Raw genomic sequence first — 23,802 nt, 5'->3', positions numbered from 1 at the left:
TTTGGCTTTATTCCTTCCTGGGAGATGTTTAAAGGCTGAGGTACTGCATCATTCAACAAATCATCCCAGGCCAATTGTGGAATTATCATATTTGATACTGCAAAGTAGCGTTTGCTGCAGAGTGACTCAAAGCAGTAGGCTGCTTTCTAACAAACTATCTCCTTCTTAACCAAAGGCCATGGACTAGGAAGAGAAGCTAAGTCTTGATGGAAGCTTCTTTGGGGCAGGGAGCATGCCTACCAGCCGTGATTGAACTTTCCCAAGCTCTTTCTACCGTACAGTGCTCTGCACGCATTAAGCGCTCTTTGTATGTGATTGTTAACACACAGGCAAATATCCTGACATTCTCTGGCTTTTCTGTAGGTATCTCATAGCACTTTCTTCATTACAGCTCTACACCTGAATTTATTTCTGGACTAGTATGTGAATGCCTAAGAGCGTTGCCCATGCAAGGTGGCTTGGTGTTCATATCTGTACCTGTCTTCTTGCATTTTTATAGGCCTTCAGAGAGACTATGACCAATGGGCTCATCTCCTGGATGGAAAAGATGAGAACTTGATTCCAGGCAGCCCTTTTGATGAGCCTCACCTTTAACCTCCTCCATGTAGGTTTCCTGATACCAAGATTATAGGTTATGGCAGGAATACTCAAATAGCACTATGCCCCTGCTGGAAAGCCCTCATTTTCCTACAAGGCTTTCCTTTAGAATAATTCTTGTCCCACCACTCAATCAATCTTTCACATACTAATTTTCCTTCACCTTTAAACTCCAGAGCAGCTAGGGGAAATGATCTGGGTGGGGATGAGAAAACAATCAGCAGCAGAAATGCTAGAATTCACAGATCAGTTAATAAGAAATTTAGCTGGCTGATAAAGGGGCAGGGCTGTCTGTAGTCTGTACAGATCCTACTATCCACCTATTGTGAGGTAGCTGTTCTCTTGGAAGATTAAAAAAAAAACAACACAAACCACTTTTGTCCAAAGAGTCAACTTTATTCAAGCTAGATTGTATTATAATAACCCCAACATTCAAACAGAAGCTCTATGAAACATGTGACCCAAGTGAAATTCAACACTATTCTAACCTCTGAAATATGCTATCCTTAATAACTGGTACATCTTCAGCTACGGGAGGGTTGATGCTACCCTGTTCACAAATCCTTGGACTTACATCAGACTTGATTTAGCCCCTGCTTAAACCCTGAAGATGAAACAGTATCAGGTGAAGAGTACCATCACTTAATTAACATGTAATTAATATGTAAAATGAACCCTAAAACTGGGAGTAGAGTTCTCCCTGTATATTCTTCATATGCAGACCACTACCCCAAAAACTAGGTGAACAAGGTAACGATCTATGATTTTTCTTTTAAGAACCTTTCAGCATTAGCAGGCTCTTCTGGGAGACAGATGCACTCACAGTTCACCGGAACCTTCTTGGTTTAACTCCTGTAAAGACGACCTCACAAATTCAGGGGTGTTGTCTGAATTGCTAGGCCCCATCTCAGCCTTCATGCTTAAAGCCGAGTCATTAGCAGAGCTCCTTTCTGGTAATACGAGGGGCAAGCCTGAAGCTGAGAACAGAAGGAGCAAGAAAAGATTGATTATTTCTCAAGGCTGTCTATCATTCGTGTCACTTTCACCTCGATCTTTTAATGGCCCTACAAATATTGACCTAGATTCATCTATTTCCTTCTGGACTGGTCTCTTCACTGTATATAAACAAATGCTATTTCAAAAGATTGATGGTGTCCTCAGTATATAGATAGGGTAGCTTCTAATGGTCTGAAACAGCAGATTTCTTAAAATGGTTGTGTGTTTTAATAATAATAATAGTGATGGCATTTATTAAGCACTTACTATGTGCAAAGCACTGTTCTAAGTGCTAGGGAGGTTACAAGGTGATCAGGCTGTCCCAAAGGGGGCTCACAGTCTTTATCCCCATTTTACAGATGAGGTAACTGAGGCCCAGAGTGACTTGCCCAAAGTCACACAGCTGATAATTGGCAGAGCCAGGATTTTAACCCATGACCTCTGAATCCAAAGCCCGTGCCCTTTCCACTGAGCCACGCTGCTTCTCACACAACCAACAAGCTAGTTGTGGTCAGGGAATGTGTCTGCAACTCTGTTGTACTCTCCAAAGTGCTTAGGACAGTGCTCTGCACAGAGTAATGGCTCAGTAAGAGCCATGATCTTCTGACTCTCAAGCCCGTGCTATTTCTGCTATGCCATGCTACTTCTTGAGTCTGAAATTAGAGTTGGGGAAGGGGTGGAATAGGGGAGGGCATGGACAGGCAGAGAGCAATGGTTCCCCATTTCCCCACTCGCCAAAATTCCTGGCTGTTGCCCTCAAAGTTCCTTCCACTCAACTCTTTCCCCTAAGACCTCCAGCTCACACTCCCCTTCTTCCTGGAACTCACTCTCCCTTCATTTCTGATGGACCACTCCTCTCCCCATCTTCAGAAATCACATCTCCTCCATGAGGCCTTCCTTGATTAATTTTGAATCTCCTTCCTCCTGCCACTTCAGCACTTCTATGCCACCCAAGGACTTAAGTCCTAGGAACCCTATTGTAGCACTCGTATACATAGTTTAATTAGTCTAATTTCCTAATTTATAGATGTCTGTCTTTCTTCGCCACCCCACCAGATTATATGAATAATGCTCTCAAAGATTTTAACTACTAATTCTATTTTACTCTCCCAAGTCCTTAATACAGTGCTTTCCATAAAGCAGGCACTCAAAAAAGTTATTGATATGACAATTTGGGCCTTCGGTGTCCCTTGTATGCAAGTCATTTGACAGTTAATATAGGAAGCTCATCTAGAGTGAGATCTCCATTCCCACCAAGTAACAACAACATCAATAAAAACGAAGACTCAAACCCCCTTACATCCCCTGACTTGGGCTACTGAGACCAGAGATAAGTGCACAGGTTTTCTTTCCAGTTTCCAGAAAAATGCAAAGATTATTGAAGATGGAATGGCAGCATAGAGCTGGCCATTCTGTCGTCTCTACTGTTGTTGAGCTTTAACTTGTGATAAAAATATTTCCACTGCAGAGGCAGAGTAGGATTTATCTTAAACCAGATGAAGACAATGTATTGGGAAAACATTAAATAATAGTGGTGAGTGTGGCCTTCTGGTCACTCGATCCTTGCTGAGATGACTCCTGACCCCCCACCCCCCGAGCCCCGTCCACAACATCGCCAAGTTCCACCCTTTCCTCTCCATCCAAACCGCTACCTTTCTGGTTCAATCTCTCATCCTATCCCAACTGGATTACTGCATCAGCCTCCTCTCTGATCTCCCATCCTCCTGCCTCTCCCCACTTCAGTCTATAATTCATGCTGCTGCCCAGATCATCTTTGTACAGAAATGCTCTGGGCATGTTACTCCCCTCCTCAAAAATCTCCAGTGGCTGCCAATCAACCTATGCATCAAGCAAAAACTCCTCCACTCACTGCTTCAAGGCTCTCCATCACCTCACCCCCTCCTACCTCACCTCCCTTCTCTTCTTCTACAGCCCAGCTGGCACCCTCCACTCCTCTGCCGCTAACCTCCTCACTGTCCTTCGTTCTCTCCTGTCCCGCCATTGACCCCTGGCCCACGTCCTTCCCCTGACCTGGAGTGCCCTCCCTCCACACATCCACCAAGCTAACTCTCTTCCTCCCTTCGAAGCCCTACTGAGAGCTCACCTCCTCCAGGAGGCCTTCCCAGACTGAGCCCCCCTTTTTCCTCTCCTCCTCCCCATCCCCCCACCCTACCTCCTTCCCCTCCCCACAGCATCTGTATATATGTTTGTACAGATTTATTACTCTATTTATTTTACTTGTATATATTTACTATTCTATTTATTTTGTTAATGATGTGCATCTAGCTTTATTTCTATTTATTCTGATGACTTGACACCTGTCCACATGTTTTGTTTTGTTGTCTGTCTCCCCCTTCTAGACTGTGAGCCTGTTGTTGGGTAGGGACCATCTCTATATGTTGGCAACTTATACTTCCCAAGCACTTGGTACAGTGCTCTACACACAGTAAGTGTTCAATAAATACGATTGAATGAATGGTAACTGAGGTGAAAAGCTACATATTCAATCGTATTTATTGAGCGCTTACTGTGTGCAGAGCACTGTACTATGTGGTCAACACTCTGCCACAACAAAATGTGTCCAGGTTTAAAAAACAAAAGACAAACTCAAATTTTTCCCAGAGGTAACAGCTTAAGATTACTGCTCCCCATCTATAGATGTCACAGCCAAAAGAAATCATGTGCTTGGTTAATTCTCACCAAATAGTTGTATTTAGTTAAAAATGTATTTTACTGCTTTATATGAAGACACACCTGAGGGCAAAAGGGAGGAATTTAAAATGCTGGATTTAAAAAAATATATATATTACCTTCAGCTGTAGTATCCTCTAAGGGGTTAGAGCTGGCATTCTCTTCTGAAGTTTGAAAAACCACCTTAGAAAACCAAAGTGAATGACAGAATTAAGATGCCCTGAACCTTTGAGACATTCTCAAATACATCTTTCTTAAACTCAACATCCAAATATACTGATAGCCTTGGAAAATTCTATATATGTTTCAACTTAAAATACTGATCAGTTTTCACATAGCCTAGTGGATAGAACATGAGCCTGGGAGTCACAAGGGCCTGGGTTCTAATCCCAGATGAGCCAGGTGTTTGCTGTATGACCCTGGACAAGTCACTTAACTTCTCTGTGCCTCAGTTACCTCAGCTGTAAAATGGGAATAAGACTGTGAGCCCCATACGGGATAGGAACTGTGGCTAACCTGATTAGCTTGTATCTACTGCAGCGCTTAGAACAGCTTAGTGTTTGACACATAAGTGCTTATAACAATTCCCTTCATTATTATTATTACTATGGGTTGCAAGGTAAAAGCCAGCAATTAGACATTGGTCATCTTCTTTACATCATCTCTGTCAGGCTTTTGCTCATTATCCATCTCTCTACTCAGCAGCATTCTTGCTCAGCAATGTATTTCTCTGTACTTTCACTTGCAAGCCCACTTGGCTCATATTTCGGAATACTGTTCCTCAGTGTCCTGGGGGCAGGAGGAAAGAGAATTTAAGATTGTGACAAGGCAGTGTAAGCTCCTGAATTAGAGCCACCAGGATCTAATCAATCAGTCAACTGCATTTATTGAGTGCTTACTATGTGTGCAGCACTATACTAAGTGCTTGGGAGAGCACAACGGAATTAGCAGACAACATTCCCTGCTGCTTACAAACTAGGGGAGTAATGCTTGTCTCAGCAAACCTTCACTGGGCAGGACACTGGAGGAGAATGTCCGGCAGGTGGATGTTCAAACAACTGCTGTATTGATGAGGTGAAGTGCATGTGTGGTAGAGGGTGGGGGGGGACAGAGATGATGGACAGGTCAGCCTGCTGGGCAGAAATCAGAAGTGGGTTGATAGTCTTCATGCAGAGATTTTGGGAAAATTGGAACTTCAACAAAGAGGGGAAAAAAAACCCAAAATGAACACTGTCCTCAACACTGTGGATAACAAATGAAAACATGGGAAATTGTCACCTGACCACTTAGACTCTTTCTCAGTCGCTTTTTCTCTCTCCCACCCCTTAACTGGTTGTCCCATGAGGTCCACCTCCTTTCTCTTTAGGCTCACTCTCACTGCTCATCTACTTTCATGGCTTTAGTGACCATTCCTGTCTGATTGCTAGCCCTCTCACCAGATCTACAATTTTGCAACTCCTCTTACCTCCAACATCTCCACATAGTCTTTCCAATGACATCTCTAACCAACATGGCTGAAATTCAACTCACCTTCCCTCTTAAACATTTCCTTCTAATTTCCCCCATCAGAGTCAACACCACCACCATCCTACCTGTTCTAGATGCTAAGCACCATATCATCCTTCCACTTCACAGTCAGTCTAATAGTAAATCCATCATTTTCTTCCTGTAGTATGTCCTGGATAAACTCTTTCCTCTCCCCTCAGATAGTCTGGTTCAAGATGTCCTCATCCCCCAACTAGATTACTGCATCAGCCTCCTCACTTGTCTCACTGCCTTCAGTCTATACAACTGTCTGCCTGAATCATCTTTCTAAAATGTCATTCAGTACACCCTTTCAATCCTCAAAAACCTCCAGTGGTTACTCATTTTCATTACCCCAGCGCTTAGAATAGTGCTTTGCACATAGTAAGTGCTTAATAAATGCCATTATTATTATTATTATTATTATTATTATTATTTTCTTCTGCATCAAGCAGAGGCTCCTCAAGCTTGTTGTGGATGGGGAAAGTGCCTACCAACAGTATTATGTGGACTCTTCCAAGTGCTTAGTACAGTGATGTGCACACAGTAAGTGTTCAATAAATATCACTGATGGATTACTGTCTACTACTAATAATAATGATGATGGCATTTCTTAAGCGCTTACTATGTGCAAAGCACTGTTCTAAGCGCTGTGAAGGTTACAACGTGATCAGGTTGTCCCTCGTGGGGCTCACAGTCTTAATCCCCATTTTCCAGATGAGGTAACTGAGGCACAGAGAAGTTAAGTGACTTGCCCAAAGTCACACAGCTGACAATTGGCCCACACACTTCATACCTCTAACACCAACCTCCATCTCGTCTATATTATCACTGGCCTCTGACTTGGGATTCCCTTACCCTTCAACAGACCACCACTCTCCCCAGCTTCAAAGTCCTACTAAAATCACCTCCTCCAAGAGGCCTTCCCCGACTAAGCTCTAATTTCCCCTACTTCTCCCTGCCACATCACCTATGCACTTGGATTTGTACCATTTAAGCACTTGATAGTCATCCTGCCCTCAGCCCCACAGCACTTACATACATATTCCCTCTAAATTATAAGCCTGTTGTGGGCAGGGAATGTGTCTGCAACTCTGTTGTCTTGTACTCTCCACAGCGCTTAGTACAGTGCTCCGCACAGAATAATGGCTCAGTAAATACCATTGATCGATTGATCCATAATTTCCTCTAGACTGAAAGTTCCTTGTGGGCAGGGAGCACTTCTACCATCTCTACTGTACTCTCCCAAATTCTTAGTACAGTGCTCTGTACACAATAAGAACTCAAATACCAATGATTGGTTGATGAATGAGAGTGGATGGGTTTTGTTTTATTTCTGCTATTGGCCATTAAAAGCGAATGAAGTTACAAATTTAGTAACTGCACAGGGAAATTATGCATAAAGATCCAAAAGTACAAGTATATTCATTATGGCAGAAAAGAGGCCTTTAACCGAAGACTTATAAACCTGAATGTTTCTGAATATCAGAATTCAGTTTCTTCAATAAATCAATAATATCTGAGCATCGGTGACCAGAACACCTGGGAGAGCACAATAGAATTAGTAGGCATAATCCCTGTCCTTAAGGAGTGTACAATCTAGAAGGGGAGACAGACACTGAAATCATTTGCACACAGGAGGAAGGAGAAGTGAATATTTATGAGGGCACGCTTAACTCACTGTGTACAGAAGTGCTAAGGGTGGGTGCAGAAATGGCTGGTGAGGCATCCAAAATACGCCAAACCACTTGCACTGGCTGGATGAGTCACCTGAAAATTGTCTACCGCAGATTCAGCCCAGCCCGCACCCTCTGCTCCTCTGCCACTAACCTCCTCACTGTACCTCGTTCTCCCCTGTCCCGCCGTCAACCCCTGGCCTACGTCCTTCCCCTGGCCTGGAATGCCCTCCCTCCACACATCTGCCAAGCTAGCGCTCTTCCTCCCTTCAAAGCCCTACTGAGAGCTCACCTCCTCCAGGAGGCCTTCCCAGACTGAGCCCCCTTTTTTCTCTCCTCTTTCCCATCCCCCCCGCCCTACCTCCTTCCCCTCCCCACAGCACTTGTATATTTGTGCAGATTTATTACTCTATTTAACTCGTACATATGTACCATTCTATTTATTTTGTTAATGATATGCATATAGCTATAATTCTATTTGTTCTGACGATTTTGGCACCTGCCTGCATGTTTTGTTTTGTTGTCTGTCTCCCCCTTCTAGACTGTGAGCCCGTTGTTGGGTAGGGACCATCTCTATATGTTGCCAAATTGTACTTCCCAAGCGCTGTGTACAGTGCTCTGCACACAGTAAGCACTCAATAAATACGATTGAATGAATGAGTGAATGGTGGGGGATATAACATGGGGCAGAGAGAAGTTAATCAGGGAAGGTTTCCTGGAAGAGGTGGCAATTTGGAAGGGCTGGCAAGTCTGAAAAGAGAGGGCTTTGGAAATCTCTCTGCAACCCGGCTGTCAAATGCGAAAGTGAGAAAATTAAGTGAAAGATGATACACCAAGTAATTCCCAATAATAATTGTACTGTGTAACTCCTTACATCACAGGGGTTCGTATCTGACTTTGGTATTCCATTCCAAACATTTTCAGGGCTCACGAAGTCTTCGATACCATTCAAAAGGTTCAGAACCTGTATGAGTAGACAAAACTGTTTCAGTTTTTAAGACTTTCCAAAAACAAAACTGTCTGGCTAAATTTTAATAGGCTTCTTACCCTGGTACCATCCTCAGTGATTTCCAAGATCTGACACTCAGACCATGTTTTGTTCAGACTCGACCACACGACACACTTAGAGCCAACCGTAAATCCATCTAGAGAATATACATTTTCACCTTGAATAACAGAATAGAAGACTTATTAGTCTTTATTTTAGATGTCCCCTCATTGCCTACCCCCAATTTCAAAATTTTAGCAGTGAAATTCATGAGATCCCTGAATCGTTTTCACTCCTCCTGGATGCCAAGATGAACGTGTCCATTTTTACACAACTGTTCCTCAATTTTTTCCCCACTTCTTTCCATCCCCTCTTACTACTTTCTTTGTTCTTGTTTAAATGACATTTGTTAAGAGCTTACTATTTACTCCATTTTACAAAGGAAACCAAGGCACAAATAAGTGAAGTGACTTGCCCACAGGGTCACACAACAGCAGACAAGTGGTGCAGCTGTGATTAGAATCCAGGCCCTTCTGACCCCCAAGTCCATGCTCTATCTACTAGACCACAATGCTACTCCTTCCTCTCAGGCTGTGCAACCACTGTGTCTATAAGTAAGAATCTCACATCAAAATGTGATACTGCCTTTTTTGTTCAGTGCTGTTTTAGTACAATTCTCCCTCATCTTGTAGGGCAGGTAAATTCAGGTTATGGATTCAAATGGAACAATGTGTTGAAGACACCTACAAATCACTGGTAAGTTCTAGCTTGACATCTTTACCTCTATGTGCACCTTTTAAGGCATAGCAGTATGAAGTTTACCGTGGGCTTCGGATTACTTAAGGTGGTGGTAGGATTCACTAATTCTAAGGGCTATAGAAGAGTCAGTATCAGAATCACAAATTCCCAGAGCAAAAAAAAAAATCTCCAAATCTCCAAAGAACTCTTGTGTTTAAAGCCAAGGCCTTATATCTATAAGAGGGGAATTTGAGAGGGTGAACATTTTGCCTGGGTCACTGGCATAGAAACTGAACTAAAAGAGCTTTCATAAATGTTTATATGTTTCTTTCCCCTAATAGAGAATAACTTCCTTATAGGCAAGAGACCTGTCAGTTCATTATTCTGTACTTCCCAACACACAGTACCAAGCAGGTGCTTCAGTAAATGCTACTATGAGGGGGAAAAAAAAGCAGTATTGGGTAGAGTAATAAGCTAACAACTTAAAGGTGCTTGGCTGGAAAAGGGCTGAGGTTCGAATTCGGGAGGATCCTTGACTTGTGGAAGTCAAACAGCAAGATGCAGTGTGGCCTTAGTGGATAGAACACGGGCCTGGGATTCAGAAGGACCTGGGTTCTAATCCTGGCTCTGCCACTTCCCTGTGCTTCAGTTACGCTGCCTGTAAAATGGGGATTAAGACTGTGAGTTCCGTGTGGGACATGGACTTTGGCCAACCTGATTACTCTGTAACTATGCCAGCACATAATAAGCATTTAACAAATACCATTAAAACAAAAATGGTATTTAATGGTATTATTAAAGCACTGATAGGCAGTGCTAGAGATCACTATGTTTTTGCAAATGGTCTTGAAGCAGCATGGCCTAGTGGAAACAGCATGGGTCTGGGAGTCACAGGATCTGGGCTCTAATCTCAGCTCCACCATTTGTCTGCTATATGGCCTTAAGCAAGTCACTTCACTTCCCTGTGCCTCATTTAACCTCATCCGCAAAATAGGGATGAAGACTGGGGAGCCCCAAGCGGGGCAAGGACTGTGTTCGAACTGGTAAGCTACCCCAGTGCTTATTATGGTGTCTGGCGCTTATAAGTGTTTAAAAACCAATAAAAAAACATGCATCTCCACTCCAATGTAGAGATTAGCCTGTACTGTTCATTTCATCTTCAGAACTGGTGCACTGTTGATTAAGGGTGTTATCTGAGAGGATTAGATCACTAGTGGTGTACATTTATAGAGAAGTGTGCTTTGAAGGTTGAGCCTACCTGGAAAGGTTCCAGGCCCAATGGCCACCCAACAGAAATCTCTATGACATTGCCCCTTATTGCCCACGTAAGTCTATTGGCAGATTTTCTCTCACATTTTCTCTCACTCTCCCCTCCACCTCTTTCAATGGTCTAAAACCTCTGCTCTGGGGGCCCCCTTACACACCACTCCTCTCCCCCGAAACCTGTGGCCCCCAAGACTCACCCACCCACCTTCCTGCATCCCCTCCAGATGCTCCTGTCCCTGGGCTGGGCCCACATGCCAACAACCCAAACCCACCCAGTCGCTACCTGCTGTCCAAGATGCTTTAAAAAAAAAAACCCAAAACATAAACTTTTCTTTATTCGCTCAGCCCCCTTCAAGCCCCCATCCCCTTTTTCCTTTCCCTAAACCGGTGCCATCAAGGCTGCCCTAGTTTCACTCTGGATCCCTTGAAGCTGGCACCACCTGGGGTCTCGAAGCCATGGGTAGAGGGCACCTGGGGCCCATCCAGGTTTTTATTTTAAAACATCTTGGACAACAGGCAGCGACTGGGTGGGTTTGGGTTGTTGGCACGTGGGCCCAGCCCAGTGGCAGGAGCAGCTGGAGGGGATGCAGGAAGTGGGGTGGGTGAGTCTTGGGGGACAGAGGGGTCGGGGGAGAAGAGTGGTGTGTAAGGGGGCCTCCAGGGTATAGGTTTTAGACCACTGAAAGAGGCCTCCTGGCAGGGAAGGGGCACGAGGGCAACTGCAGAAGGAAGAATTTCAGGAGACCGAAGGCCAAAACCAAATGAGGTTAAGCTCTCATTTCTCAGAGTCACAGCACAGAAAGTTTAGGAATTTCTTTATTGATTTTAAGACAGATTCAAAAACCTAATACTCTAGGGTCTCATAATAATGACTTTTACTTTATTTAAGATCATTTGAGACCTGAAAGCTCTGGTTTTGGATATTACAAATATTGCTTTCCTCCACTAGTCCCGGGACATCGACTTTTATATTTATTGTTATACTGTACTCTCCCAAGCACTTAGTACACTGCTCTGCACACAGTAAGCTCTCAGTACATATGATTGAATGAGTATTTAGCTAGCTTAAGACATTTTTAAAAGTCTGACTTTAAGCATCAATAATCTTGCCAAGTCATTAAGATATTTCTTCCCTCAAAAATAACACCAAGTAGACACGACTGCTGCAGTTGAAGGGAAATATCTGTTTTCAAGATTTAAGTACATCCCGCGCTCATTTATACTACTTAGTTTGAGTGAAGTTTTGAAAAGTTAACTTTGCGCAAATAGGGACCCCACTAAAAAGAGTGGAAAGGGTCCGGAGGTGGGGAGGGAGGGAGACAAAAACTCTATACCTGCAACATGTTTTGTAGATAGAATCCTCTCGTCTTCCCCCATACTGGATTCTTCATCTGAGAGCTGGCTGGTCTGGAACTCAACGACAATATTTCTGTAGTCCCCAAACACTTCATAAAAGGGGCATTCGTTCTGCATTTCTGAACCACGGTTCCTTTTGCGAACAGAAATCCTGTGGGTCTCACAGCCAGAGGATTTTGCGCCACTTGGTTCTTTCAGGTCCTCCACGTGCATCATCTGGTCTTTGGGGCTCATTTCTGAGGCAAACGATTGAACGTCATCATCCACGGGAAACCGCATGGGTTGGGGTTTTGCTTCTCGGTCTTCTGCCTTACAACCAAGTGACAGAGGCACAGAATAGGGCTTCAGTGGCAGAAACTTGACTTCGTAACTCTGAGAAACCTGCACTCTTGGTGGTTTCAGTTCCAACTCTTCTTTTGGTTCATCACCAGTAAGGGAGAGTTGCAGCTCCAATGACTCCAGTTCTACGAACTCCTTCGATTCATCATCTAGAGAAAGTGGTATTTCAAGAGAATCCAATTCAAACACCTCCTTCAGTTTGCTCCCCTGAGGAGAAAGGGGTTCAAATCCAGAAATCCGAGGTGAGCGCTCATCGACCTTTGTCTTTTCTATGCAACAGGCTTGAGCCACATCTTTCTGTACCACACCGGTGTTATCTTTAAATGTCTCCAAACTGTTTGTGGCATTGTTCAAGTAGCGGTCGCTCCAACTTAGCTCCGGACAAAGCAGACCGCCCCTGGAAACCCTCCTCCTTTCTCCAGTTCCAACTTCGGGCCTGTGCATGTGAGGTGCTTCTAAGCGTCGATCTTTCTTCCTCTCCGGCCAAGTGCTCGAGAAGCTTGCCTTGACCGTGTATCTGTTCGCAGTGTCGAACTTGGAGAATTTCTTCATTTTTTCACCGATGCTCTCCCCATTACACTTCAACCCCACCACTGCTAGAGGCACATTGCAGGCATCGCTCTTGAACTCTACCACAGTGACGTCCAATACGTCTCTCGTCACGATTTCAAAAAAATAGTTCTTGGCCTCGGTCGAACAGACCCCCTCCAAGGTGCTGAGTCCTGCCAGGCAGCATGGGAAGGCCTGCATGGGTATGGACAAGAGCTCATCAGGGATGTGCCAGATGACCTCTCGGCCAAAATTCTCAACGTTCCCGTTGTCCACAAGCCTGACCGTTACGAGGTCCCTCCTGACTCTGGCCACAAGGGCTCTGTAGAATTTCCCATCTTCCCTGCACTTGACGATGCAGGCGTCGCCCTGCTGAATGACTACCATGCGGTCCGCGCCCTCCACCGCTCGCGCTCCTGCTTTCTGAACTTCTCTTTCTAAGCGCTTCAGGTTCGGGGTCTCGGCAAACTGGCACCAAAAATATTCGGGTCCGTCTATGACAGTGGCATAAGCTCTTAGAGTCTTAATGTCCGGCCTGCACCAGCTAAGTAAACTGCTCTGCAGCCCGTCGTCGTCTGATAGGGCCGGAGCAGGCGTTTCCTTGACTGTGGGTCCCTCGTGCAGCTTGAACCTGACCATCAATTCTTCGGCAATCACTCCCTGCTCGTCGTGTAGGATCACTTCCCAGGTACCTTCTACCTGTTTTACAAACTCGCACTTTACCTGGGCCTCGTTTGTCCTCTGGGAGAAGTAAGCCACACTCTCGGGGCAGTTTGTCATTTCAGAGAGCGGAATCCTCCCCAGGGAGCAGTGGATGCTCATCTTCGGCACTGCGGCGACAGGCCCGACAAGACTGCTGATATTGCTAGCCTTCACAACTGAGGTGTTGCCGTAATCTATAAACTGGATGGGGATCAGGTCCCCGGACGGCTTCTCCGTGATTACCGCCCGATACCACAAGTCATCTTCCGAAAAAACTGCACAGATCAAGTCTCCCTCTTGATACGGTGGCCTGATGATGGAGTCCGGTCTCGTTGCAGGGCCGTTCAACTTGTCTGAAACAACACCGAGTTCAAGCTCGTCTTCTGTTAACTGCACGTAAAAGTCCGACAGGTTGTTTACGTGAGACACGTAGATATTGGTTTTAAGACCAGAAACAATATTCTTCTGAGGAAGATCGCACAGTTTAAGAGGTGACTCTTCATTGTCGTCATGGTCCTCTGGAATGGAGGCACCTATTTTGGGTATGGGTTTTATCGGAGACTGGATAGGAGACCCCTGCACCTTGTTGTCGAAGATGGCAGCTTCAAAGCCTTGATCATCTATGTAATCCGGACCCTTAGTCGACAGAGTGGCCTTTGTTGAGCTTTGGGGTTGTTTCACTTCTTGAAAGGCTAAACTGATTTTAGGTCTGGAGGATTCTTTCAGGATCTCTGACGGGCCACCCGTGCTTTCCACTGATTTACTTAAAAGTCCGACAGGTGATTTCCTATTTTCGCTTTTTTCTTCTCTTGCGGCTACAGTGGAAAGCAAAACATCACTTTCTACCAACTTTGGGGAGCTTTTGTAACCTAGCAAACTTAACTTCTCATTTAATTTTGCGTTAATCTGAACGCTTTCGTTGTACAGCTCAATGACCAGTCTGCCTTCGGGATCTTTGGCTACCACCATAGCCTTCAAGGGCTGATCCAGGATAGCCTTTTCAAACCAGAGCGCGACCTCTTTGGGGATGTGGTCGTAGGCATCAGACAGGCAACATTTGATGGCTTGCATTGGCAAAAGTAGGAGGTCATAGGCATCACCGGGTAGAGGAAGCAGATCATCGTGCGTCACCTCGTAGGTATTTCCAAAGTCCACAAAGAACACTTCCTTAGACATCTCCTTTTCGGTCACTATTGCCCGATACCAGTTTTGGTCATTATACTTTGCAAGGCACAGGGTTCCAGGACTCAGCATGGTGGTTCTGAGGTTTTGCCAGACCTGAGCGACCTGATTGATGCGACGCGACAGCCGTTCCAGTACAGTGGCGCTTCTCGCAAGCTGGCAATAAAATGCCGACGGATTGTCAATGTGCGTCACACAGACGGCTTCTTCTCCTCCAATCTTGATGTCATGTGTAGAGTAATAATACGACTCGAGCCAAACCCCTGGCGCGAGAGAATTCTGAGACTGCACTGGCTGCGTGTGGCCCTTTTCGGTTAAAAAGTGGCAGATGCTCTGGAAAGGTGTAACTAAGTCCACGATATTGAAAAGCTCCTTACGGTTCAAGGATGCTACTGCAAATACTGTGCATTTTAATTCCAGACTGCGTTCCCAAGCACTACCGACAAAATCCCGAAAGGCCACAGTGGCTGTTTCGTCCCACACTAACGGATCCAGGCCAGTGGGTTGAATCAAGTTATAAAGACTGCACCTGAAAGCCTGGGCCTTTAATTTAAGAAAGTCCTCCCTGATAGCATAGAGATTTTTTACGGACACCACCTCTCGGTTGCCATAGTCAATGAACATGATTTCGACTTGCTCGGGGTGAAGCGCCTCACCGAAAATCAAAGCCCGGCACCATTTCCCATTTTCGGCTCGCCTGGCTAAACAAGCTGGACCGGTCCCCTGGTGGGGGATAGCTGACGTTTTGCAGTAGTCCTGAATTTTGCTCATGAGACCCGCAAGTTCTTGAATGTTTCTGGTCAGCTGGCACCAGAACTTGCCGGGGTTTTCGACAAAGGTCACCTTCACTTCTACCGTGCTCCCGACTTCCAACTGGCCTAGGATGGGGTAGCACGAATCGGTGCCCCAGTAATCCTGCCGGGCTGTGGAGGCAGTTGGAGGGCATTTGGCTTTTCCTCGAGTGGTCGGCACGCTTACGGGGTTGGTGGTAGATCCTCTTTCGGACGGGGGCTCCACGGGGAGTTGCCGTCGGTCGCCTTCCTCTGGCTTCGGCTCCGCGCCGCCCCACCAGGCCCCGGCCCCCTGCTGGCTGCCGGCCTGCCTGGCCGAGTGGACAGATGGCGTGGCCACTTCCACTTCCTCAAGCTCCTGGGATCTGGCATACCCGGCCTGAGCTAACCGCCGGCCGACGTTTTCCTCCCCGATCCTGGCTGTGTCGAAGATCTCGATGGCGTACTGGCCTCCCTCCTTACCCAGCACGTGGATGACCACCTCCTTGTGCAGCACGATCTTTTGGAAGTAGGAAACGGCTTCCGGGCTCCACTTTCCTCCTAGAGGGCAAGCACCTGCCAGGCTGCACTTCAGTGCCATGATTGGCAGCTGCCAGAACTGGGGGAGCAGTTCTTTGACATCGTCGCTGCCCACCACCCCCATGTCGCCCCGGTCTACCAAGTGCACCTCCACGCTTTTGTCTGCCGCCGGCCGAGAGATGACAGCACGGAAGTAGTTGCCGTCCTTCCATTTGACGCAGCAGACGCGGTCAGGCTGGGGCCGGGCGAGGACCCCGTCCATCTTCCCCACAGAAGAGTAGAAACTACACATGTTCCTCGCGAGCTGGCCGAATGGCTCGTTGTGCCTCTTCAGCCGCACCCAGAACTCGGAGGGATCTTTCACGAACTCCACCCGGGCATCATAGAAAGCCTTGGCCTTCAACTGGATCACTTTCAGAGAGAGGCGGGGTAGCTCGTCATAGGAGGAGGAAGCCAGAGGTGTCCTTTGCAACTCTGGGTCCTCCTCCTCCTCCTCCTCCTCCTCCTCCTCCCCCTCTTCTTCTTCTCCTCCCCTGGCCTTGTTTTCTGCCCCGAGCCCAAGCGGCATTCTGTCGACTAAGCAGCAGGCCTGGACCCCGAAGACTCTGTTAAAGTTGATCCCCTCATCCCTATACAGAGTGATGTAGTACACATGCTCCAGGGTGCTGTAGAACTCGACTTTGACGCTCACTGTCTGGCCCAAGAGGAGCGTCCGCAGGCGGCTCACCTGTGAGCGGTCCCAGCCCTGGCCCTGGTCCCACAGCCCGTACAGAGCGCACGGGTAGGTGACCACGGGCAGGCGGAAATACTCGGGCAGCAGGGCGCGCAGGCTCCCACTGCTGACCAGCTCCTTCCGGCCCGAGTCCACATGCAGCACTTGAGCCGGGCGCTGCGGGCTGGAAGCATCCAGCAGCACGGCCCGGTGCCAGCGCCCATCCGGCCCACAGGTTGCGCATGGGGACCCCGGCTTGGCGGGGGGTTCGGCCCTCGCCACCTGGGCCGGACCCCCGTAGGCTACCGCCATGCTGTCCGCCAGGCGGGCCACCTCCCCGGTGAAGCTGTGCAGCTGGCAGTACACGTGGTGCGGGTGGGAGACCTGCGTGACCACCATGCGCTCCATCAGGCCGGCCCGCAGGCCCGGGTGCAAGAACTCGATGGTGGCCAGTGGGTCAGGGGGCCCGGACGGCCCGAGCGGCTCGGACGGCCCCAGGGCCAGGGGGCCCTGGGGCCAGTTCATCAGGTAGCGCTTCAGGAGGGCCCGGAAGACCTGGTCTGACACGGGCCGGACCAGGCCCAGGTTGTGCATCTGGCGGGCCAAGGCGGGCACGTCGAGCAGGACCAGCCGCTGCGGGAGGAGCACGTCCAGCACCCGGCCCTCGACCTCCTTGCCCTGCAGCCGGGCCAGGAAGCTGGTGGCATTGCGGGACCAGTGGTCGGGCTCCCCGCCGCCGGCCGTAGTGGCCGGCACCAGCCCGGCCAGCACGCAGCCCAGCACCTCGGCCTGCAGGAGGGCCGGGGCCAGGCAGGCCAGGTCGGCTGTGATGGTCCGGCCCTCATCCAGCAGGAAGACGCGGCACTGGAGGGCCTGGCGACCGACCACGCGGCCCCGGTGCCAGCGGCCGGAGAAGCGCACAAGGCACATGCTGCCGGGCTGCCCCGGGGCGCAACCCGCCAGCTTGGGGGCCCAACTGCCGACCGCCGGGCCCTGGCCAGCCTGGCCCAGGACCATGTAGTCTTCACGCCGTTCCCCGACCAGCCCCCAGAGCAGCACCGGCACCACCTCCGGGTGGACCTCCACCGACGACACCCTCAGTGTCAGGGTGCTGCCGGCCAGCGGCAGCCCGGCCGACGAACACATGGCCGGAGAGGGCCTGGCTGGGCTAGGGCCCCACGGCCTGGCCTCACCTCACCACACCTCACACTTCACCTCGCCGCACCTCACCTCACACCTCGCCTCACCTCTCCTCACCTCACCTCACACCTCACCTCACCTCCCACTTGGCCTGACCTCACCTCACCTCACCTCCCACCTGACCTGGCCTCACACCTCACCTCACCTCCTCACCTCACAACTCGCCTCACCTCACTTCACCTCACCTCACCTCACAACTCGCCTCACCTCACTTCACCTCACCTCCTCACCTCACCTCACAACTCGCCTCACCTCACCTCACAACTCGCCTCACCTCACCTCACAACTCGCCTCACCTCACTTCACCTCACCTCACCTCACAACTCGCCTCACCTCACCTCACCTCACCTCCTCTCCTCACCTCACAACTCGCCTCACCTCACTTCACCTCACCTCACCTCGCTTCACACCTCGCCTCAGCTCACCTCACGTCACCTCACACCTCGCCTCACCCACCCCAACGGCCGCCCCTGCCCCGCGTAGGGGCTGGTGGCTGAGAGGGACGGGGCAACGAGATGGGAAGGCTTCCCTCTCGGCCCTGAGGGGATGGACACGACGGAAAGGAGGGAAGGGGATGAAGAGAAAGGGAGCCCAACGCGGCCGCTGCGGCCTGAACCGGCGTCACCCAGCGTCCAACGGCTTCGCCGTCCGTCCGGCCACCTGGCCTTTCCACCGGTCACGTGACGGGGAGGGGCCGGGCCGCGGCCCTCAGCTACACGGCCTATAGGGGGCGCTCGGCTGGCGCGCGGGCGGGAAAGGGGGCGTGGCCTGAGCTATCGGCCGCGTTAATAATAATAGTGATGCCATTCATTCATTCATTCAATCGTATTTATTGAGCGCTTACTGTGTGCAGAGCCCTGGACTAAGCGCTTGGAAAGTACAAGTGGGCAACATCTAGAGACGGTCCCTACCCAACAGCGGGCTCACAGTCTAGAAAGGGGAGACAGGCAACAGAACAACACATAGAGAAGCAGCGTGGCTCAGTGGAAAGAACCCGGGCTTTGGAGTCAGAGGTCGTGGGTTCAAATCCCGGCTCCGCCGATTGTCAGCTGGGTGACTTTGAGCAAGTCACTTCTCTGTGCCTCAGTTACCTCATCTATAAAATGGGGATTAAAGCCTGTGAGGCCCTCGTGGGACAACCTGATCACCTTGTAACCTCCCCAGTGCTTAGAACAGCGCATAGTAAGTGCTTAATGAATGCCCTTTATTATTCTTATTATTATATTAACAAAATAAAATAAATAGAATAGTAAATATGTACAAGTAAAATAAATAGAGTAATAAATCTGTACAAACATATATACAGGTGCTGTGGGCAGGGCAGGTAGGGCGGGGGGATGAGGAGGGGGCTCAGTCTGGGAAAGCGCTTACTATGTGCAAAGCACTGTTCTAAGCGCTGGGGAGGTTACAAGGTGATCAGGTTGTCCCACGGAGGGCTCACAGTCTTCATCCCCATTTTACAGATGAGGTAACTGAGGCCCAGAGAAGTGACTTGCCCAAAGTCACACAGCTAAGTGGTGGAGCAGGTGAACCCATGACCTCTGACTCCTAAGCCCGGGCTCTTTCCACTGAACCACGTTGTTTCTCACAACACGCTGCGTTGTTCATTCATACATTGTCGTATTTATTGAGTGCTTACTGTGTGCAGAGCACTGGACTAAGCGCTTGGGAAGTACAAGTCGGCAACAGAGACGGCCCCTACTCAACAACGGGCTCACAGTCTAGAGGGGGGAGATGGGCAAAAAACCAAAACATGTAGACAGGTGTCAAAATCCTCAGAACAAATAGAATTAAAGCTATATGCACATCATTAACAAAATGAATAGAATAGTAAACATGTATAAGTAAAATAAATAGAGTAACAAGTCTGTACAAATATATATACAAGTGTTGTCTGTCTCCCCCTTCTAGACTGTGAGCCCGTTGTTGGGCGGAGACCGTCTCTATATGTTGTTCAATTGTACTTCCCAAGCGCTTAGTCCTGTGCTCTGCACACGGTCAGCGCTCAATAAATACGATTGAATGAATGAATGAGTGAATGACACCTCTCCAGGCCCTTGCAGGAGGGAGATCAGTCCCCAAAGACCCTGTTTACAGAAGGATCATCAGCTCTAATCACGGTAATTACCCGCAGCCCTGAGTCACGGAAATGTCCACACTTGCAGGCACTGAGAAAGCAGTTGCTTTTTTTGTTTGTTTCGAAAAGGATCGGGGCGATTCTGTCCCCTGCTTTAATGTGCAGCGGGGCAGCGGCCTGGACCAACAGATTTGGGTCCCTAAACTGACCAGGAAACTGATTTTGGTGAGCACAATATCCAGCTGCAAAAATCAGGGTATGTCAATCCCATTCTCTAAGCTCCGTGGGGGGAGGGAACGTGCCTGCTAATTCTGTTGTATTGTACTCTCCCAAGCACTTAGTCCAGTGCTCTGCACACAGTAAGCGCTCAGTAGGTACCGCTGATTGTCCCCTAGGCCATGAGTTTGTTATGGATAGGGAATGTGCCTGCTAATTCTGTTGGATTGTACTCTCCCAAGCGCTTAGTCCAGTGCTCTGCACACAGTAAGCGCCCAATAGATACTGTTGATTGTCCCCTAGGCTGTGAATTTGTTATGGACAGGGACTGTGCCTGCTAATTATGTCGCATTGTACTCTCCCAAGCGCTCTGCCCACAGTAAGCATTCAATAGACACTGTTGATTGTCTCCTAGGCCACGAGCTTGTTTTAGAAAGCGAATGTACCTGATAATTCTGTTGCATTGTACTCTCCCAAGTACTTAGTACAGCACTCTGCACTCAGTAAGCATTCAATAGATACCAGTGATTGTCCCCTAGACTGTAAACACCTTCCCTGCCATAACTAATTTGCTGATTCTGTTGCATTGTATTCTCCCAAGTGCTTAGTACAGCGCTCTACACACAGTAAGCGCTCTATAGATACCTTTGATGGTCCCCTAGACTGCAAGCTCATCATGGGCAGGCAATGTGCCTGCTAATTCTGTTGCATTATACTCTCCCAAGAGCTTAGTATAGTGCCCTGCACACAGTAAGTACTCAATAAATACAATTGATTGATATGATTGGAAAATGCGATGAAGTCTCCTTAAACCCCAAAAGGGGTCACCTCAAGCATTTAGAAAATGTGGAAAAGCTACAGCAGTTGATTGCAGAGGGACCTGCCTAGGTGGTGAGAAGTCTAAAAATCACTTCTTGAAGTGGTTTGTTTTCCAAATTCTCCTTCTTACTGTTGTCTTGATCATCGCGCTTGTTACCATTTCAATCTTTCCACCTGTGTCCGTGACCTCCTCCCCTTCAGCCTATAAACCAGATTCTGCATCAGTTTAAAAAGTCAGCATATATTTATGCACACTATTATCATTCAGCTCTTTCATCAATGGCATGGAAAACCTTTTATTGGATTCCAGATGTAAAGAACTTTAAACGGAAGTGTTGAACCATACAAGTTGATCAGGACAATATAATTATCTTCAGAAGGGGATTAAAAGGCAAAATGTAAATATGTACCCTTAGTATGTTGCCTTAAATGTTGAACATTGAAAACAAAATTACCTGCCCCAGAACCTTTCCATATATTGATTTGATGCTCATATGAGTCCAGATGACCAAGTACATTTATTTTAACTGCTAGGTTAGAGGTCTTTCTTGGTCTTTCTGTTCAAAGAGTGACTTAATTGCTGCAGCCCAAGATCTAAAACCCCTGTTGCTTGCCCATAGAGTTTTCTGTTTGTGTTACAGTATTTGTAATGTGCTTTGAGGTCATGATGTTCTGTATCGTAGCTTTTTGAGGGATAATTGACCTCAAACCAAAACAAAAACAGCTGTGTATGACCCACAGAATATGGGTGGGCCCAATTCTCCTATAATAAGTGGGTTGCATTCTTGCAAAACCTTGTATTACATGGTGTAGTGGACACAAGGATTTTGAGGAGGGAGGAGGGTCGAGCGATATTTCAGAAGATCTATGCAGTGGTATGTAGTTCAGATTGGTTTGGGGTTGAGATCAGAGGCTGGGGGTGATCAGTGAGGAAACCTACAAACATAGAGCAGGCTGGTAGCAATTTGGGTGCAAAGGAAAGGATGGATCCGATGAAAAGAAGAGATTCTTGGAGTGTGGTCTGAAGCAATAAGTGTAGGGAAAAGTGACAGAAATTGGCAGTGGAACTCTAGCATAGTATGGCATTTGGAGAACTATAGTTTGTAATGTGTTGAATGACTTCTGCATGCAATTCCTTGCCCATGAAAACATGTTTGAAATAATGTTCCTAACATCAGAACTTGATGCCTTTGAATTTTCCATGGCCCTTAAAAACAGGGTTGATTTTGCTAAATATTAATAATAGTGGTATTTAAGTGCTTATGTTGTGCCAGTCACTGTACTAAACACTGGGGTGGTTACAAGCAAATCGAGTTGGGCACAGCCCCTGTCCCACATGGGGCTTCCACTCTCCATCCCCATTTTACAGATGAGGTAATTGAGGCACAGAGAAGTGAAGTGACTTGCCCAAGGTGACACAGCAGACAAGTGGCAGAGCCAAGATTAGAACCATTGACTTTCTGACTCCCAAGCCTGAATTCTATCCACTTTGCCATGCAATGGATAAAGCACAGGTCTGAGAACCAGAGGACCTGGGTTCTAATCCTGGCTCCACCACTTGCCTACTCTATGACCTTGGGCAAATCACTTAGCTTCTCTGTGCCTCAGTTTCCTTAACTGCCAAATGGGGATTCAATACTTGTTTTCCCTTCTGCTTAAACTGTGTGTCCCATTTGGGACAGGGACTGTCTGAGCTGACTTTTATCTATTCTAGTACTTAGAACAGTGCTTGATACAGTAAGCACTTAACAAACACCATTAAAAAAAATCAAAAGCAAGATCTGGTCCAGATACAGTCTTTTATTCCAGCAAATATATTAGAGATAAATTCAAGAATGCTTGGATCAAGGGTTGTTTTTTTTAAATATAACACCTCTGATTGTGATTCTGAAACGGCGTGCCCCAACACGAAAAGAATGCTGAAATCAAGGGTACTTTTTATTTTCATTTTTTTAACATAATGTCTCTGATTGTGATTCTGAAGCAGCATGACCTAGTAGAAAGAGCACAGGCCTGGGAGTCAGGGGATCTGGGTTCTAATTCTGGCATTGCCACTTGCTTTTTGTGTGCCTTTGGGCAAGTCACTTCACTCCTCTGTGACTCAGTTACCTCATCTGTAAAATAGGAATTAAGAGATGAGCCCCATTTGGGCCAGGGATGTCATTTAACCTAATAACTTTGTATCTACCCCAGCACTTAGAAGTTGTTGCCTTAAATGTTAAACATTGGAAAAAAAAACTGCCCTCCCCAGAACCTTTCCATATATTAATTTGATGCTCTTATGAGTCCAGACAACCTAGTACATTTATTTTAACTTCTAGGTTTAAGGACTTTCTTGGTCTTTCTGTTCAAAGAGTGACTTAGTTGCAGCAGCCCAAGATCTAAAACCCCTGTTGCTTGCCAATAGAGTTTTCTGGTCGCATTACAGTATTTGCAATGTGCTTTGAGGTCATGGTGGCACAAAGTAAGTGCTTAACAAATACTGAACATATGGCATCTACTGAGGGCTGGTTGACCAGGGTTCTTGAAAGAGAGAACCTGACAGAGTTCAGACGTTTCCTCAAAACTCAACAACTTAGTTGAAGTGAAGTGAGTGAAGTGAGCGGCTGAAGTGAGTGGTTTGCAGAGGGTCATTTGCTTTTTCTCATCCTTGCCAGGCATGTTCTTCTTAAGCGGTGCAACGAGTGATTTGGTGGGTGGAATGGAGCACATTCAAAGTACATGCAAATGAGATTTTTGTGCGGAACCTATTTACAGGCAAAATGAATGCAGATTATATCCAATGAAGTGGCGTAGACATACATAACCCAACAAGCAGATACCTTGGTAGCCTCTGGAGCCTATGTTCATTTTTCAGAATTCCT

At 47.5% G+C, this 23,802-nt stretch overlaps 2 protein-coding genes across 6 annotated transcripts in view; one reads left to right on the top strand and one right to left on the bottom strand.

Annotated features, from left to right (window-relative positions):
- PLA2G7 (phospholipase A2 group VII) overlaps window positions 1–1,198 on the top strand; it is a 34,662-nt gene extending 33,464 nt beyond the window's left edge. For all 5 annotated transcript variants that reach the window (XM_038751745.1, XM_038751746.1, XM_038751744.1 and 2 more), the window contains one exon: window positions 500–1,198. In XM_038751745.1, the coding sequence (XP_038607673.1) occupies window positions 500–594 (95 nt within the window). In that variant the 3' untranslated portion in view covers window positions 595–1,198. The remainder of the gene's footprint in view (window positions 1–499) is intronic.
- On the bottom strand, window positions 973–17,812 carry TDRD6 (tudor domain containing 6). Its single transcript, XM_038751741.1, has 5 exons — window positions 11,811–17,812; window positions 8,532–8,650; window positions 8,359–8,448; window positions 4,404–4,467; window positions 973–1,574 (listed from the first exon to the last, which is right to left on the bottom strand). Exons 1-5 carry the CDS (start codon window positions 17,770–17,772, stop codon window positions 1,417–1,419), a joined length of 6,393 nt encoding a protein of 2,130 aa, XP_038607669.1. The 5' UTR covers window positions 17,773–17,812; the 3' UTR covers window positions 973–1,416.
- Between the last annotated feature and the right edge of the window lie 5,990 nt (window positions 17,813–23,802).

Source organism: Tachyglossus aculeatus, chromosome 9 (genome assembly GCF_015852505.1).
Source record: "Tachyglossus aculeatus isolate mTacAcu1 chromosome 9, mTacAcu1.pri, whole genome shotgun sequence".
Taxonomy (NCBI): Eukaryota; Metazoa; Chordata; class Mammalia; order Monotremata; family Tachyglossidae; genus Tachyglossus; species Tachyglossus aculeatus.
The sequence above is the reverse complement of the archived record's forward strand: the minus strand, read 5'-3'. Positions and strand labels throughout refer to the sequence as shown.